This window comes from Scyliorhinus canicula, chromosome 1 (assembly GCF_902713615.1).
Source record: "Scyliorhinus canicula chromosome 1, sScyCan1.1, whole genome shotgun sequence".
Classification (NCBI taxonomy): domain Eukaryota; kingdom Metazoa; phylum Chordata; class Chondrichthyes; order Carcharhiniformes; family Scyliorhinidae; genus Scyliorhinus; species Scyliorhinus canicula.
Window position 1 is genome coordinate 35204079 of NC_052146.1, and position 13454 is coordinate 35217532.

Genomic DNA, 13454 nt, shown 5'->3' on the forward strand with positions numbered 1-13454 from the left:
GAGGATGCAGCAGGATATAGATCAGTTGGATACTTGGGCGGAGAGATGGCAGATGGAGTTTAATCCGGACAAATGTGAGGAATTGCTAGCTACCACATTTCCTTCTGACTTTTTTTCCTCAAAATCAGTGTGTTATGGTGGTTGTGCAGTGCGGGATACCTTCTACTACCTTGCAAAGGTTATTTGTGAATAAGGCGTGAATTAAGTATGCATGTTTGCATGCAGGGGCTGGTTTAGCTCAAGGGGCTGGTTTAGCTCACAAGGCTAAATCACTGGCTTATAAAGCAGACCAAGCAGGCCAGCAGCACGGTTCGATTCCCGTACCAGCCTCCCCGGACAGGCGCCGGAATGTGGCGACTAGGGGCTTTTCACAGTAACTTAATTGAAGTCTACTCGTGACAATAAGCGATTTTCATTTTCATTTCATGTTTTCAGATGGGGGTGTTGGATTGCAGCTACAAGCAGGGATTCTGGTTACTTTACTTTCTGTTTATTCTAGTTAGATTAATTCAGCACGCACAAGGGAATCTGGAACTTTGTGCTTTTGTAGTTAAAGACCAGCTATGCAAGCTGCAAGCCATCAACTGAGTTCAACAAATATATTAATTTTTCAAACTTCCAATATGCAATCTAAGTACTTTCGTTCTCCTCTTAACCTCAGTATCATGCTGAAATGCCATATGTTCTGCATAACTGAATGCAAATATGGATACTGTTTTGATGCAGTGTCTTTCTTTTTTAAAGCTATGATTAAGTTTGTTGGTTGGTTTAATTTCAGGACTGTGAAGATCCCAATCCACTTATTAGAGCGCTGGCAGTAAGAACCATGGGCTGCATCCGTGTAGATAAAATCACAGAGTACCTGTGTGAGCCTCTGCGAAAATGTCTAAAGGATGAAGATCCCTATGTGCGAAAGACTGCTGCTGTCTGTGTAGCTAAACTGCATGATATCAATGCACAGCTGGTCGAGGATCAGGGATTTCTGGACACTCTGAAGGACTTGATATCTGACTCCAATCCAATGGTAAACAAATTATTTAACTTTCTCCCATCATATCTGTAGACATTAATATAAAACCTCTTGCTGACTGGTAAAGGTAGGAATGATATTGTGAATTCATGAGATCAGTAGCTGAACTTTAATCTCATATTAGTATGCAGGTTTTTCCATTCCTTTCGAAATGAAAAAAATGCTGTTGTAGTGAAGTGCAGGATGTAAAGTCAAAGTGCAGAGCACACAGCAGATTAGACGGCATTTGTAAAAAAAGAGAAGAATGTTAATTTTTTTTTGGGTATAATGACCCATTTGGTTTTAATGAAAGGTTATATCTGAAGTGTTAACATTTTGTTATAGATGCTGCAGACTTGACTTACCAGGATTTTTTCACCCGAGATTTCTAGCATCTGTGTTATTTTATTTTTTACAGGCTTTTAGGAGCTTAACTTCATATTCATTCTGCTGATGCAGTCATCTAATTTAACAGACTTTCTTGCTTTGTACCTCCTCCTCAGCTTAAACATTTGGATAGCTGCTGAGCTTTTAATAAATTATAGCTTACTTTTTCCACCAAATAAATTTTTCCAGTGATGTGACTATGTCCATGAGGATGTCAAGTGTTGAAACCAGAAGAGTTTTCAATTTATTGACTTTGCAGTTTCTCCTCTTGTGCCTTTTCAATGTTATTAGTTAACAGGCACTTAAAGTTACTTTATTTACTTATTTTGTAAACTCCACCAGCTGATCTAGTTGAGAAGGCACAATGCAGCACAGATCTGATCTATGTAATATTATTAATGTCACAAGTAGGCTTACATCAGCACTGCAATGAAATACTGTGAAAATCCCCTAGTCACCACACTACAGCACCTGTTCGGGTACACTGAGGGAGAATTCAGAATGTCCAATTCACCTAACAGCACGTCTTTCGGACTTGTTGGAGAAAACCAGAGCACCTGGAGGCAACCCACTCAGACATGGGGAGAACGTGCAGACTCCGCACTGCTGGAATCGAACCTGGGTCCCTACTGCTATGATGCAACAGTGCTAACCACTGTTCTATCGTGTTTCACATATATGCAAATTGGAGGATGTTGTGGGAGAGAGTGCAGCTATTCGGCTATAGTATACTTCAGTCTCTCATTCATGAGTGGTCAGAGGAGATTCTTGGAGTTTTAAAATAAAGCCTTTATTATTAGCTATAGCCACGGCTCCAGGCTCCCTATAATCAAGAATAATAATCTTTATTATTGTCACAAGTAGATCCACATTAACACTGCAATGAAGTTTCTGTGAAAATCCCCCAGTTGCTACACTCCGGCACCTGTTTGGGTACACAGAGGGAGAATTCAGAGTGTCTAATTCACCTAACAAGCATGCCTTTCGGGCCTAATGTAGCCGTGGTCCTTGAATGTAAACAGTCTGAGTTGAAGCATTTGGTTTCTCATCACTGTTTCATTTGTCTTTGAGAATTTAGCAGCCAGCAGCTTGTGATTTTTAGCTTGTATAACTTTTAACCCTTTCAGAGGTGATTCTTTTGTTTAGTGCAGCACTAAAGAAACTGGACAGAAGCTTCCTACTCACCTGATAATGAGGGGAATTTTTTAAATCTTATAATTAATTTAAAGTTTCTAAATTACTGGATGGTAGTGCACTATAAATCAAAAGCTTTGTGAGTTCATGACTTGCAACTTGAGCACAAAATTTAGGGTAACAACTTCAATGCAGTACCGTGGGAAGATTGCATAATCAGAAATACTTGGATGATGCATTGCATTGAGGGCCTGTTGTCAGCTTGTTCGGGGGATGTATTGCAGCATTTAAAAAATAGGTTGTCCCTTGTGTTCAGATTGACATTCAATAGTCAATGCATTACCATCAAAAGCAACATAACCAACCAATCATTGACTTATTTTCCTGCCTGTGGTATTCAGATTGTGTTTAGCCACTTAACTGAACTATATTCAAAAGACATTAATCACCTTTGAAAAAATTGGGATGGCCTGAGGTAATGCTGAAGCTCTGCATAAATGAAAGTTTGTACAAATTGCAGAGCCGTTGGCAATGATCTTTTCGTCCTCGCTGTCAACAAGGGTTGTACCAGAGAATTGGAGAGTGGCGAATGTCGTGCCCCTGTTCAAAAAAGGGAATAGGGATAACCCTGGGAATTACAGGCCAGTTAGTCTTACTTCGGTGGTAGGCAAAGTAATGGAAAGGGTACTGAGGGATAGGATTTCTGAGCATCTGGAAAGGCATTGCTTGATTAGGGATAGTCAGCACGGATTTGTGAGGGGTAGGTCTTGCCTTACAAGTCTTATTGAATTCTTTGAGGAGGTGACCAAGCATGTGGATGAAGGTAAAGCACTGGATGTAGTGTACATGGATTTTAGTAAGGCATTTGATAAGGTTCCCCATGGTAGGCTTATGCAGAAAGTAAGGAGGCATGGGATAGTGGGAAATTTGGCCCGTTGGATAACAAACTGGCTAACCGATAGAAGACAGAGAGTGGTGGTGGATGGCAAATATTCAGCCTGGAGCCCAGTTACCAGTGGCGTACCGCAGGGATCAGTTCTGGGTCCTCTGCTGTTTGTGATTTTCATTAACGACTTGGATGAGGGAGTTGAAGGGTGGGTCAGTAAATTTGCAGATGATACGAAGATTGGTGGAGTTGTGGATAGTGAGGAGGGCTGTTGTCGGCTTCAAAGAGACATAGATAGAATGCAGAGCTGGGCTGAGAAGTGGCAGATGGAGTTTAACCCTGACAAGTGTGAGGTTGTCCATTTTGGAAGGACAAATCTGAATGCGGAATACAGGGTTAATGGTATGGTTCTTGGCAATGTGGAGGAGCAGAGAGATCTTGGGGTCTATGTTCATAGTTCTTTGAAAGTTGCCACTCAAGTGGATAGAGCTGTGAAGAAGGCCTATGGTGTGCTAGCGTTCATTAGCAGAGGGATTGAATTTAAGAGCCGTGAGGTGATGATGCAGCTGTACAAAACCTTGGTCAGGCCTCGTTTGGAGTAGTGTGTGCAGTTCTGGTCACCTCATTTTAGGAAGGATGTGGAAGCTTTGGAAAAGGTGCAAAGGAGATTTACCAGGATGTTGCCTGGAATGGAGAGTAGGTCATACGAGGAAAGGTTGAGGGTGCTAGGCCTTTTCTCATTAGAACGGAGAAGGATGAGGGGCGACTTGATAGAGGTTTATAAGATGATCAGGGGAATAGATAGAGTAGACAGTCAGAGACTTTTTCCCCGGGTGGAACACACCATTACAAGGGGACATAAATTTAAGATAAATGGTGGAAGATATAGAGGGGATGTCAGAGGTAGGTTCTTTACCCAGAGAGTAGTGGGGGCATGGAATGCACTGCCTGTGGTAGTAGTTGAGTCAGAAAAGTTAGGGACCCTAAAGCGGCTATTGGATAGGTACTTGGATTAGGGTAGAATAATGGAGTGTAGGTTAACCTCTTAAGGGCAGCACGGTAGCATTGTGGATAGCACAATTGCTTCACAGCTCCAGGGTCCCAAGTTCGATTTCGACTTGGGTCACTTGTGTGGAGTCTGCACATCCTCCCCGTGACTGCGTGGGTTTCCTCCGGGTACTCCGGTTTCCTCCCACAGTCCAAAGATGTGCAGGTTGTGTGGATTGGCCATGAAAAATTGTCCAAAATTCTATGATTAACCTAGGACAAAAGTTCGGTGCAACATCATGGGCCGAAGGGCCTGTTCTGTGCTGTATTTCTCTATCTATCTATCTCATTGCCTTGTGGGGATTTAAACGGGCAAGATGTCTACCTGATATCCTGATCAGGTTAGACAGGAGAGGAATTAGTAATCTTCAAGTGCCTTTTTATTACTGGACATTTACTTTTGATCAGATTGTCTTCTGGAAAAAAAATAATTATTGATTTAAGACTTTTGAGTGTGAAGCCAATATAAACTACTCAGCATATTCAATTCCCCAAGGTATGTGACTTCAAACGTGCTTATTTAATGACTTGTCCGTACCACCTTTTTCACCACTTGTATTTGATCTCTGTACTAGTGGTATTTGAGGTTAGGTATCGGGTAGCTAACGTGCTCAATAGGTGGCAAAGCGAAAATTAATAGAAAAAATCATTGGGGCTAGCTGTATTTGCATTTTTCCATGCAAAAATGTTTAACTTTTGTTATGAACCCTGCTGTATTCAATGCGGGGGCATCCCAAATTCCAGAAGGGAAACTTGGTTCACCAATTGTTAACTATTCTTTACTTTTTATTTAATTCCAACTTCCTAACACTTTGCCGTTCAATTCTCCTAAACTGTAATCAATGTTAAGCAAACTAAAATATCTTTCAAATTTAGTCAAACCTGCCGTGAATGTACTGCTAATAGAATGGTAATTAACCACATTAATCAGAAAATAATAACGTGGCATACTCGTAGACCTATTTCTTATAAGGCCCCTTGAGGGTGCCCCACCATTCTATGAAAGTATGACTGACCGTTGACCAATTCCACTATTCTGCAGGATTCTCATTTCTCTTAATACCCTTAGGCTCCAAAAATCTATCTATCTCGGCCTTGACTGTGCTCAACGAATGAGCATCTACAGCCTTCTGCTGCAGTGAGTTTCAAAAGCCCATCCTGAATCTATGACCCCAATTCCAGGCTCTTCAGCTGAGCATCTAGCCCCTCAATGTCTACCCTGTCAAGTGCTCTCAGCCTTGTATGTTGCATGTTTCACAGTAGAACAGTGGGTGGCACTGTTGCTTCACAGCTCCAGGGTCCCAGGTTCGATTCCCGGCTTGGGTTACTGTCTGTTTGGCGTCTGCATGTACTCCCTGTGTCTGCCTGGGTTTCCTCCGACTGCTCCGGTTTCCTCCCGCAAGTCCTGAAAGACGTGCTATTTGGACATTCTGAATTTCCCTCCCTGTTCCCGAACAGGCACCGGAATGTGGCAACTAGGGGCTTTTCACAGTAACTTCATTGCAGTGTTAATGTAAGCCTACTTGTGAGAATAAAGATTATTATTGTTATTAGTATACAAGCACTTTCAGAAGAGGACAAGTAAAAAGCCAACAAGCACAGTAAGAACACTGCTGCCTCAGATGGCTGGTTACATCTCAATCCTCTGATCTTTTTACTGAATTATCAGTTTCAGGTGGGTTGCTTTGGGAAGGTTCAAACAAACATTCGTACTCTCCGTCTTCTCTGTATTGTGTGATTTTTTTAAAAATTGCCTCCAAGAAGAAGTCGGGCACACCTTTGAGCAACTAGTTTCAGAGCTACCCCGTCACTCATCAATAAAAGTGCAAATGGCGGGGTTGGAGGGTGAGTGCTGGATGGGGCGCAATGTTTTTTTAAAATTTGATTGACTGTCTCGAATTATTTTCCCAATTTTCCGTTCTTGCCAATAACAGCACATACTGAAACATGGAAGCTGGCTGTTCGCCAGTACATAAACTGATACACTCTTAGCTGGCAGCTCATTTTTCTTGAGAGTCGGTAATTCTAAATGACCTCCAAAGCTGAAGTTTTGGTCTCATTAAAATGAAACGTACTTGGAATGCTAGATCTGCAATGGATTTGAGTTCTAAGTAGACTCCCCGAGCTAACTTTCTTTTTTAATAGTGTAATTTTCTTTTTTAAATGACCATGACTGTCATTTGTTCAACCTATTCAGTTAACTTCATTAAAATTATCTTGCAATTTTGATCTTCTGTCCTAAAACTTATAATTTTTATTAATATGATGAACTGTTAGAAAAGGGAACAATAATTGCACAATATAAATCTTTCTTTCATGAACTTGTGTTTCTATTGATGCATGTGGGTAACCAAGACAAAATACTCAAGACTCAGTCTCCTTAGCATTTTCCCTCTGATAGGTAGTGCCTGTACTGCAGTGGAGGAGGCTACCTATCTCCTCATGCTCACCTAACCTGGCTCAAAGAAACTCTAGTAATACAATGAGGTGGAAGTGTTGTTATTACTTTCTGCCACAAGGTGCTACTATATGATGGAACAGACTAAAATAGTATTCAACCTGCTGCCTTGATACTCCGCAAGAAGGTGGAAAATCAATGGCCAAATGCAATTGTGTTTAGTAAAATAACTGAATGAGGATATTATAAAAATATCATGCCACCTTTTTTCAGAAAAAAATTCTACCTTTTGTTTATGATTCCACAACAATTAAGCAAAATTGTGACTTTTGTTCATAACCAAGTTTTGGAAATCAAAATTGCAGAGATAATTTTTATGAAGCTATTGCCAATAACTCTGGTGCCGCCGTCCAGATTTGTGCTTCCCTGAACTTCCCATGATCAGTATGTTTGTAAGAGGTCTGTGTTTTCTTATCCTCAGCGTGAGTGTCCTAGTTAATTCCAGCAGCAAGCTTTTTGTGAGTTTAAAATTAAACGTTATTTATTACCCCATACTTACAGTTACTAAAATATTTCACACCCATACTCTCAAAGATTGGTTACAGATGAAAATAATATACAGCTTATAAGTACCTCGGTCTCTTTTGTGGTAGGCCCATAGTTTCATAGATGAAGTTGATGCTTTAGTTAAAGAGAAGGTCTTCTAAAACAAAGGATCTGCAGCAGGCTGTGAGATTTCTTATAGTCAAATATCTAGGAGGTTGGTTCTCAAGTGAACTCTAGCCGGAGCAGGTTGGGGAACCCTTCTCTCTGGTGAGGTCTTCCACTTTCAAGATATTGCTATTTATTACCGTGGCTGCTTGGATGAATAGCAGTTAGTTTGATGGCTTTCAGTGGGACACTCCATCTGCAGAACAGCTTCTAGTTAATTTAAAAGCAGACCGGAAACGTGACTATAATCATGTAACCGTTTAAAGTTCAAAGTCCTTTTACCAAACAAAAGGGTGGTGTTGCATGTTGATTCCAAGCATCCTATGTTGTTGTTCGACACCTTGAGTTTCACTCAGGCTAGTTTGGATGAGGGTAACTATCATAATACAATGGAAGATTAATAGGATCTAGTCACATCCAGTTTGCATTCGTTGAGTTGCGATGTCCCCTTTTTCCAGGGGGAATCAGAGTCAGGGCCATGGGAACTCTATAGCCCATTTGTGTTGATTCATCCTTAAACCAAGGGGACGTGTGAATTCCCTGGATGGTTGCAAATACCCATATTTAATTAAATATTTACGGAGGGCACGGTGGCGTAGTGGGTAGCACTGCTGCCTCACAGCGCTGAGGACCAGGGTGCGATCCTGGTCCCAGGTTACTGATGATGTGGAGTTTGCACATTCTCCCTGTGTCTGCGTGCTCCACAAATATCCCACCCCAATCCCATCCTTAAGTGTAGGAGTTCCTCTGGACACTGCCCAGCTATCTTCAGCTATTTCATTGATGATCTTTCTCACATAAGGTTAAAAGCACAGATCTTTACTGCTAATCGCATATGTTTAGTTCCTTTTGAAACTCGTGCTGAGGCAGCCTGTGCTTACATGCAACAAGACGTAAGTGCAACATTCCGGCTTGGACGGATAAGTCACTAGTAACATTTGTGCCACTTAAGTTATTGAATCCCCAATTCTAATTAATTATTGCCAAGAGGTAAATGTGCTGTCCACCAAACAATATAGTGAGTTCAATGTTATCCTTAGTATCCTGTCATCTTATCTGTGCCAATAACTGATAACTCTAAAACATTACTTTGTGGTTATTTGTGTTGAACATAACTGCAGTGTATCTTGTACATTTACTGTAAAGTATGACTTGCACTACCTACCCTTCAAGAATTCTTTAAATAATACAGCATTATAAGCTTGTGATGCTTCAGATAAATTGTTTTCAGATATTTTGAAATGCCTGGATTGTGTACGGAGGCAAGACATTTTTGGTTTTGCGTTATGCTGATGCAGCCTATCTTGGCGTTGTCTTCTGGTACTACATGTTATTGTGCCATCTAAGCTATCAGTCATTCTTCACAACTTCTGAAGTAATCCAGAAACATTAGCTGCACAACAATTTGATAATGAGAATGTATAATTTTATGCTTAGATAATAAAATAAATGGAATTTAATGGGTGCACTGTCAGTATGAAGATAATATTTAAATCTAGATTGCTCCTAAGGAGAAGGTGAACAAGCTTTTTACATAATTCTGAGTTGCGAAGTATTCGGGTTTCCCTGAAGCAAAGTTAGTTTAAACATTTCCATGCTGATGTAGTGACGTTTGTACCCTTTTAAAAATAAATTTAGAGTGCCCATTAATTATTATTTTTCCAATTATGAAGCAATTTGGTGTGGCCAATCCACTTTACCTGCACATTTTTGGATGGTGGGGGTGAAACCCACGCTGACACAGGGAGAATGTGCAAACTCCACACAGACAGTGGCCTGGCGCTGGGATTGAACCCGGGTCCTCAGCGCCGTTAGGCAGTAGTGCTAACCACTGCGCCGCGTGCCACCCTCTTCCTGTAGTACCCTTCCTAAGTTTTGAGCTCCATACTCTGGCCAAAAATGTTTTGAATAGATGTTCTTCGTAAGCTGCCTACAAGAAGCTATTCAAGAGGCCTGGAAGTGCATTACTGGGGGTAGTCTGGAAGGCGTAATAAGGCGTTATCCTTGCAGTAGCTCAGCTTGTTTCTCATGCGGGCTTTCTTTTTTGAATAACAGAATTATTATTTTGAATGCTAGTGATTCATTTCCAGAAGATTTTTCAAGGTGAAGTTTCATAGAATTTCATAGAATCTACAGTGCAGAAGGAGGCCATTCAGCCCATCATGTCCGCACCGACCCTTGGAAAGAGCACCCTACTTAAGCCCCACTCCTCCATCCTAACCCCTTTATGCCCGTAACCCAACCCAACATTTCTGGACACTAAGGGCAATTTAGAATGGCCAATCCACCTGACCTGCACGTCTTTGGACTGTGGGAGGAAACCGGAGCACCCGGAGGAAACCCACGCAGACACTGGGAGAACGTGCAGACTCCACACAGACAGTGACCCAAGCCTGGAATTGAACCTTCGGCCCTGGAACTGCGAAGCAACTGTGCTAACCACTATATGCTACCGTGCTGCCAAGTTACCTCTGCAAGTCTGAAAGCAGTTACTGTTGGATTAGTATCTTTTTTACCTTGAATGCATTAGGTTTAAAACATTACTTAATAACAAGCTGTGCTGGCCTGTATCAAAATCTGTGTAGATTGGTGCCTTTTGCATCATGTTAATGCATTAGGATCGAGTAGGGAATTACTTGATATCAAGCTAACTTGGCCTGTATCAAATGTGATATTTTTTAATGGAATATTTTCTAAATACATGTCATCAAAAATATCGGTTTGATCGTCAACTTTTTTAAACCTGGTTAAAAGTTCAAATCTTTTTACCCCCCAGGTCAAAATGCTGCAGCTATTTTGAAATCTGAGCTTTTTTGTGCTGGTGTTGGTGAGTTAGTTCAAGGGTATAGCCTAAAGTAGATTGAGAGTAAGGCGAGAGCATTAAATAAGAAGATTGACACAGAGAAAAGGAAGAGCAGATTAATCTTAGAAATTATTGTTATTGAAGGAATAAAGTGGGAAGAAATTTTGAAAAACTTTTGCTATAGCAAATAGGGTTTAAATAGGCATAGTGTAATCAGCTAGTTAACCAGTAAGTTAAGCAGTCAATACATTGTGATTCAATGCGGTATACTATTATATTGCAACATAGAGTGGATGATTCAAGAAAGTCTGTGCAGATTCTCATTTTACTGACTTGTGATCTTGCATGAGTAGCCTGGGGATTATACTGAACAGTTTTGTAATGAATTGTGAATAATTTTTAGTTTTGTAAATGTCAAGGATGGAAAAAGAAATCTGACCATGCTTAAAAATATTGAAGTTTATAGTGTTCTGATTAGAGCAAGTTACAACTGCTACCCAGTTGTTCCTTACCACTATGGCTCCAGCATAGCTTTTGACTCGACAGAATGATTCTTCAGTTCTGAAAGCTTTTCTCTTGCTGCAGCTGATTACCATTCATAATATATAACATGCTCATATTTTCAATGTTCCATGAATCAACATGACCTTTAGGTATACATACTTCAGTAAATCTTAAGTTTACATGATTATGGACAAAGCCCTGAACTACATTAGAATTTTATTCAGTTGTTCTTGCAGCAAATAAAATCACCACAAGGAGGGGGGATTGCACAGAACATTTTTTCTGTGAACAGCAAGAACCATCCTGTGCTGTAGTGGTTGATCTATTAAGGGGTGCAATCTATTCATCTTAAACCTTTGTGTGCAGATTAGCTGCTGGAATGTTTTGTAATTTCTTTTCCACTGTGGGTGTGTGGCTGATATTGGTGTTGAAAAGAACATTACCATACTGATGTTTAACCTAGATTTTAGTCATAAATTACTGCTGCTAGTTTGCAAATCTATGATAAGATGGTGACAAACCCTATGTTGCTAGAATTGCAATTCTGTAGCTGGCAGTTTTGCTCATTTTTCCTCTGGAACTTTGTATATTATACATAATGTCTCCTTGGAGCCTAGTATTTAAGTTCACTTGGCTTTTCAAGATGAGAGATTTTTGCTATCCATATCCAGTTGATTAAATTTGTTTGGGAGTGAAGCTTTTGTCATTGTCCACTTATTAGTGCTTTTTTAAAAGTCAGTCTCCGGGTTTCACTGATTTAATACAGCTGAATGGCTTGCTAGACCACTATAGAGGCCAATTAACGGTCAACCACATTGCGGGACTGTAGTCACATGTAGGCCAGACCAGGCGGCATGGTAGCACAGTGGTTAGCACTGTTGCTTCACAGCGCCAGGCACCCGGGTTTGATTCCTGGCTTAGGTCACTTTCAGTGCAGAGTCTACGTGTTCTCCCCGTGTCTGCGTGGGTTTCCTTCAGGTGCTCTGGTTTCCTCCCACAAGTCCCGAAAAACATGCTTGTTAGGTGAATTGGACATTCTGATTTCTCCTTCAGTATTTCCGAACAGGCGACTAGGGGATTTTCGCAGTAACTTCATTGCAGTGTAATATAAGCCTACTTGTGACACTAAAAAAGATTATTATTATTATTATAAGGACATGCACATGTCTGTGGTGGCTGATGTTTCATTCAGTCTACCCTTATTTAGTGCCAAATACTTTAAGCACATATTAAGGTTTTAAATTACCCACTTCTATCCAATAAGCATACTGATGTGACCCATTATATTTAATCACAGAACTTAACATCTACAGGAAATGTATGTTATGCAGAAGATATTGTCATAATCACTGATGCCACAGAACCCAATCTTTTTAAACTGAAAATATCCAAGGATTCTTATTTTTAAATGTCTTGCCCTGTTGTTATATGGAAGAGTTACAATTAAACCTATGATATTTCTTTTGACTTAGATGAATGTTTAATTATTTTAATCCTTTCCCAAATACGATGGTAAACCATTCAATTCAATTATGAACTCTTGTAATTGTGACCAAAAATGTTAAGTCTGGTTTAAATGTCCAAGTGTTGGAACTGCAAAATATTTTCTTTTTAAGTCATTCTGATGTGAATGTGTTCTTTTCACTAAATTGCCCTAACTCTTTGACCTGCAGGTGGTGGCAAATGCTGTGGCAGCTCTCTCAGAGATTGCAGAGTCCCATCCAAATAGCAACTTGTTAGACCTCAACCCTCAGACTATCAATAAACTTTTAACAGCCTTAAATGAATGTACTGAATGGGGACAGATATTTATCCTGGATTGTTTAGCCAATTATAGCCCAAAAGATGACAGAGAGGCTCAAAGGTAAAAAACAGAAGTGGCAACTTGAAATATTTTCTTACCTTACAATAAAATTAGGTGTTATAGCTAATGTCAGATTTAACCATGTAATGATAGAAAGTAAACTTGCATCTGGTAACTATGCTGTTTTTATTCCTCCATAACTGTTTTATATTAATTGAAAAAAAGGTTGCACAAGTTATTTAATTCTTAATAAACAGAATTTGCAACAACAACCTGATTCTTAAAATTTGGGGATCTTATAGACAGTTATTTATCATTTGAAATTTGATTCTTGAGTTAAATTGTTGCTAAAGTTGAAAATATTAATCTTTCATTCCTGGTGTTTCAGAATAATGTACAAAATGTGTTTAAGATGTTGTGGACCTTTAATTTAACCAAAATCTCTTGTCTGATAGCATTTGTGAGCGTGTGACACCACGTTTATCTCATGCTAACTCAGCTGTTGTCCTGTCTGCTGTAAAAGTTCTGATGAAGTTCATGGAAATGTTGTCAAAAGACTTGGATTACTATGGCACTTTGCTGAAGAAACTGGCACCCCCACTAGTAACACTGCTGTCTGCAGAACCCGAGCTTCAATATGTGGCCCTCAGGAACATTAACCTCATTGTACAGAAAAGGTAATGTACTATGCGATTACAGTTGTTGTAGAAAAGGAGTGTTTTTGTAACAAGTCACAAGTTTCCACGAATGCATGTTTTAAATTATTACAAC

At 40.0% G+C, this 13454-nt stretch overlaps 1 protein-coding gene across 4 annotated transcripts in view; it reads left to right on the top strand.

The window, feature by feature from the left end:
• LOC119956056 (AP-1 complex subunit beta-1) overlaps positions 1-13454 on the top strand; it is a 117373-nt gene that overhangs the window by 38299 nt on the left and 65620 nt on the right. For all 4 annotated transcript variants that reach the window (XM_038782994.1, XM_038783167.1, XM_038782909.1 and 1 more), the window contains exons 5-7: positions 779-1024; positions 12553-12743; positions 13139-13360. In XM_038782994.1, coding sequence (XP_038638922.1) covers positions 779-1024; positions 12553-12743; positions 13139-13360 — 659 coding nt within the window. The remainder of the gene's footprint in view (positions 1-778; positions 1025-12552; positions 12744-13138; positions 13361-13454) is intronic.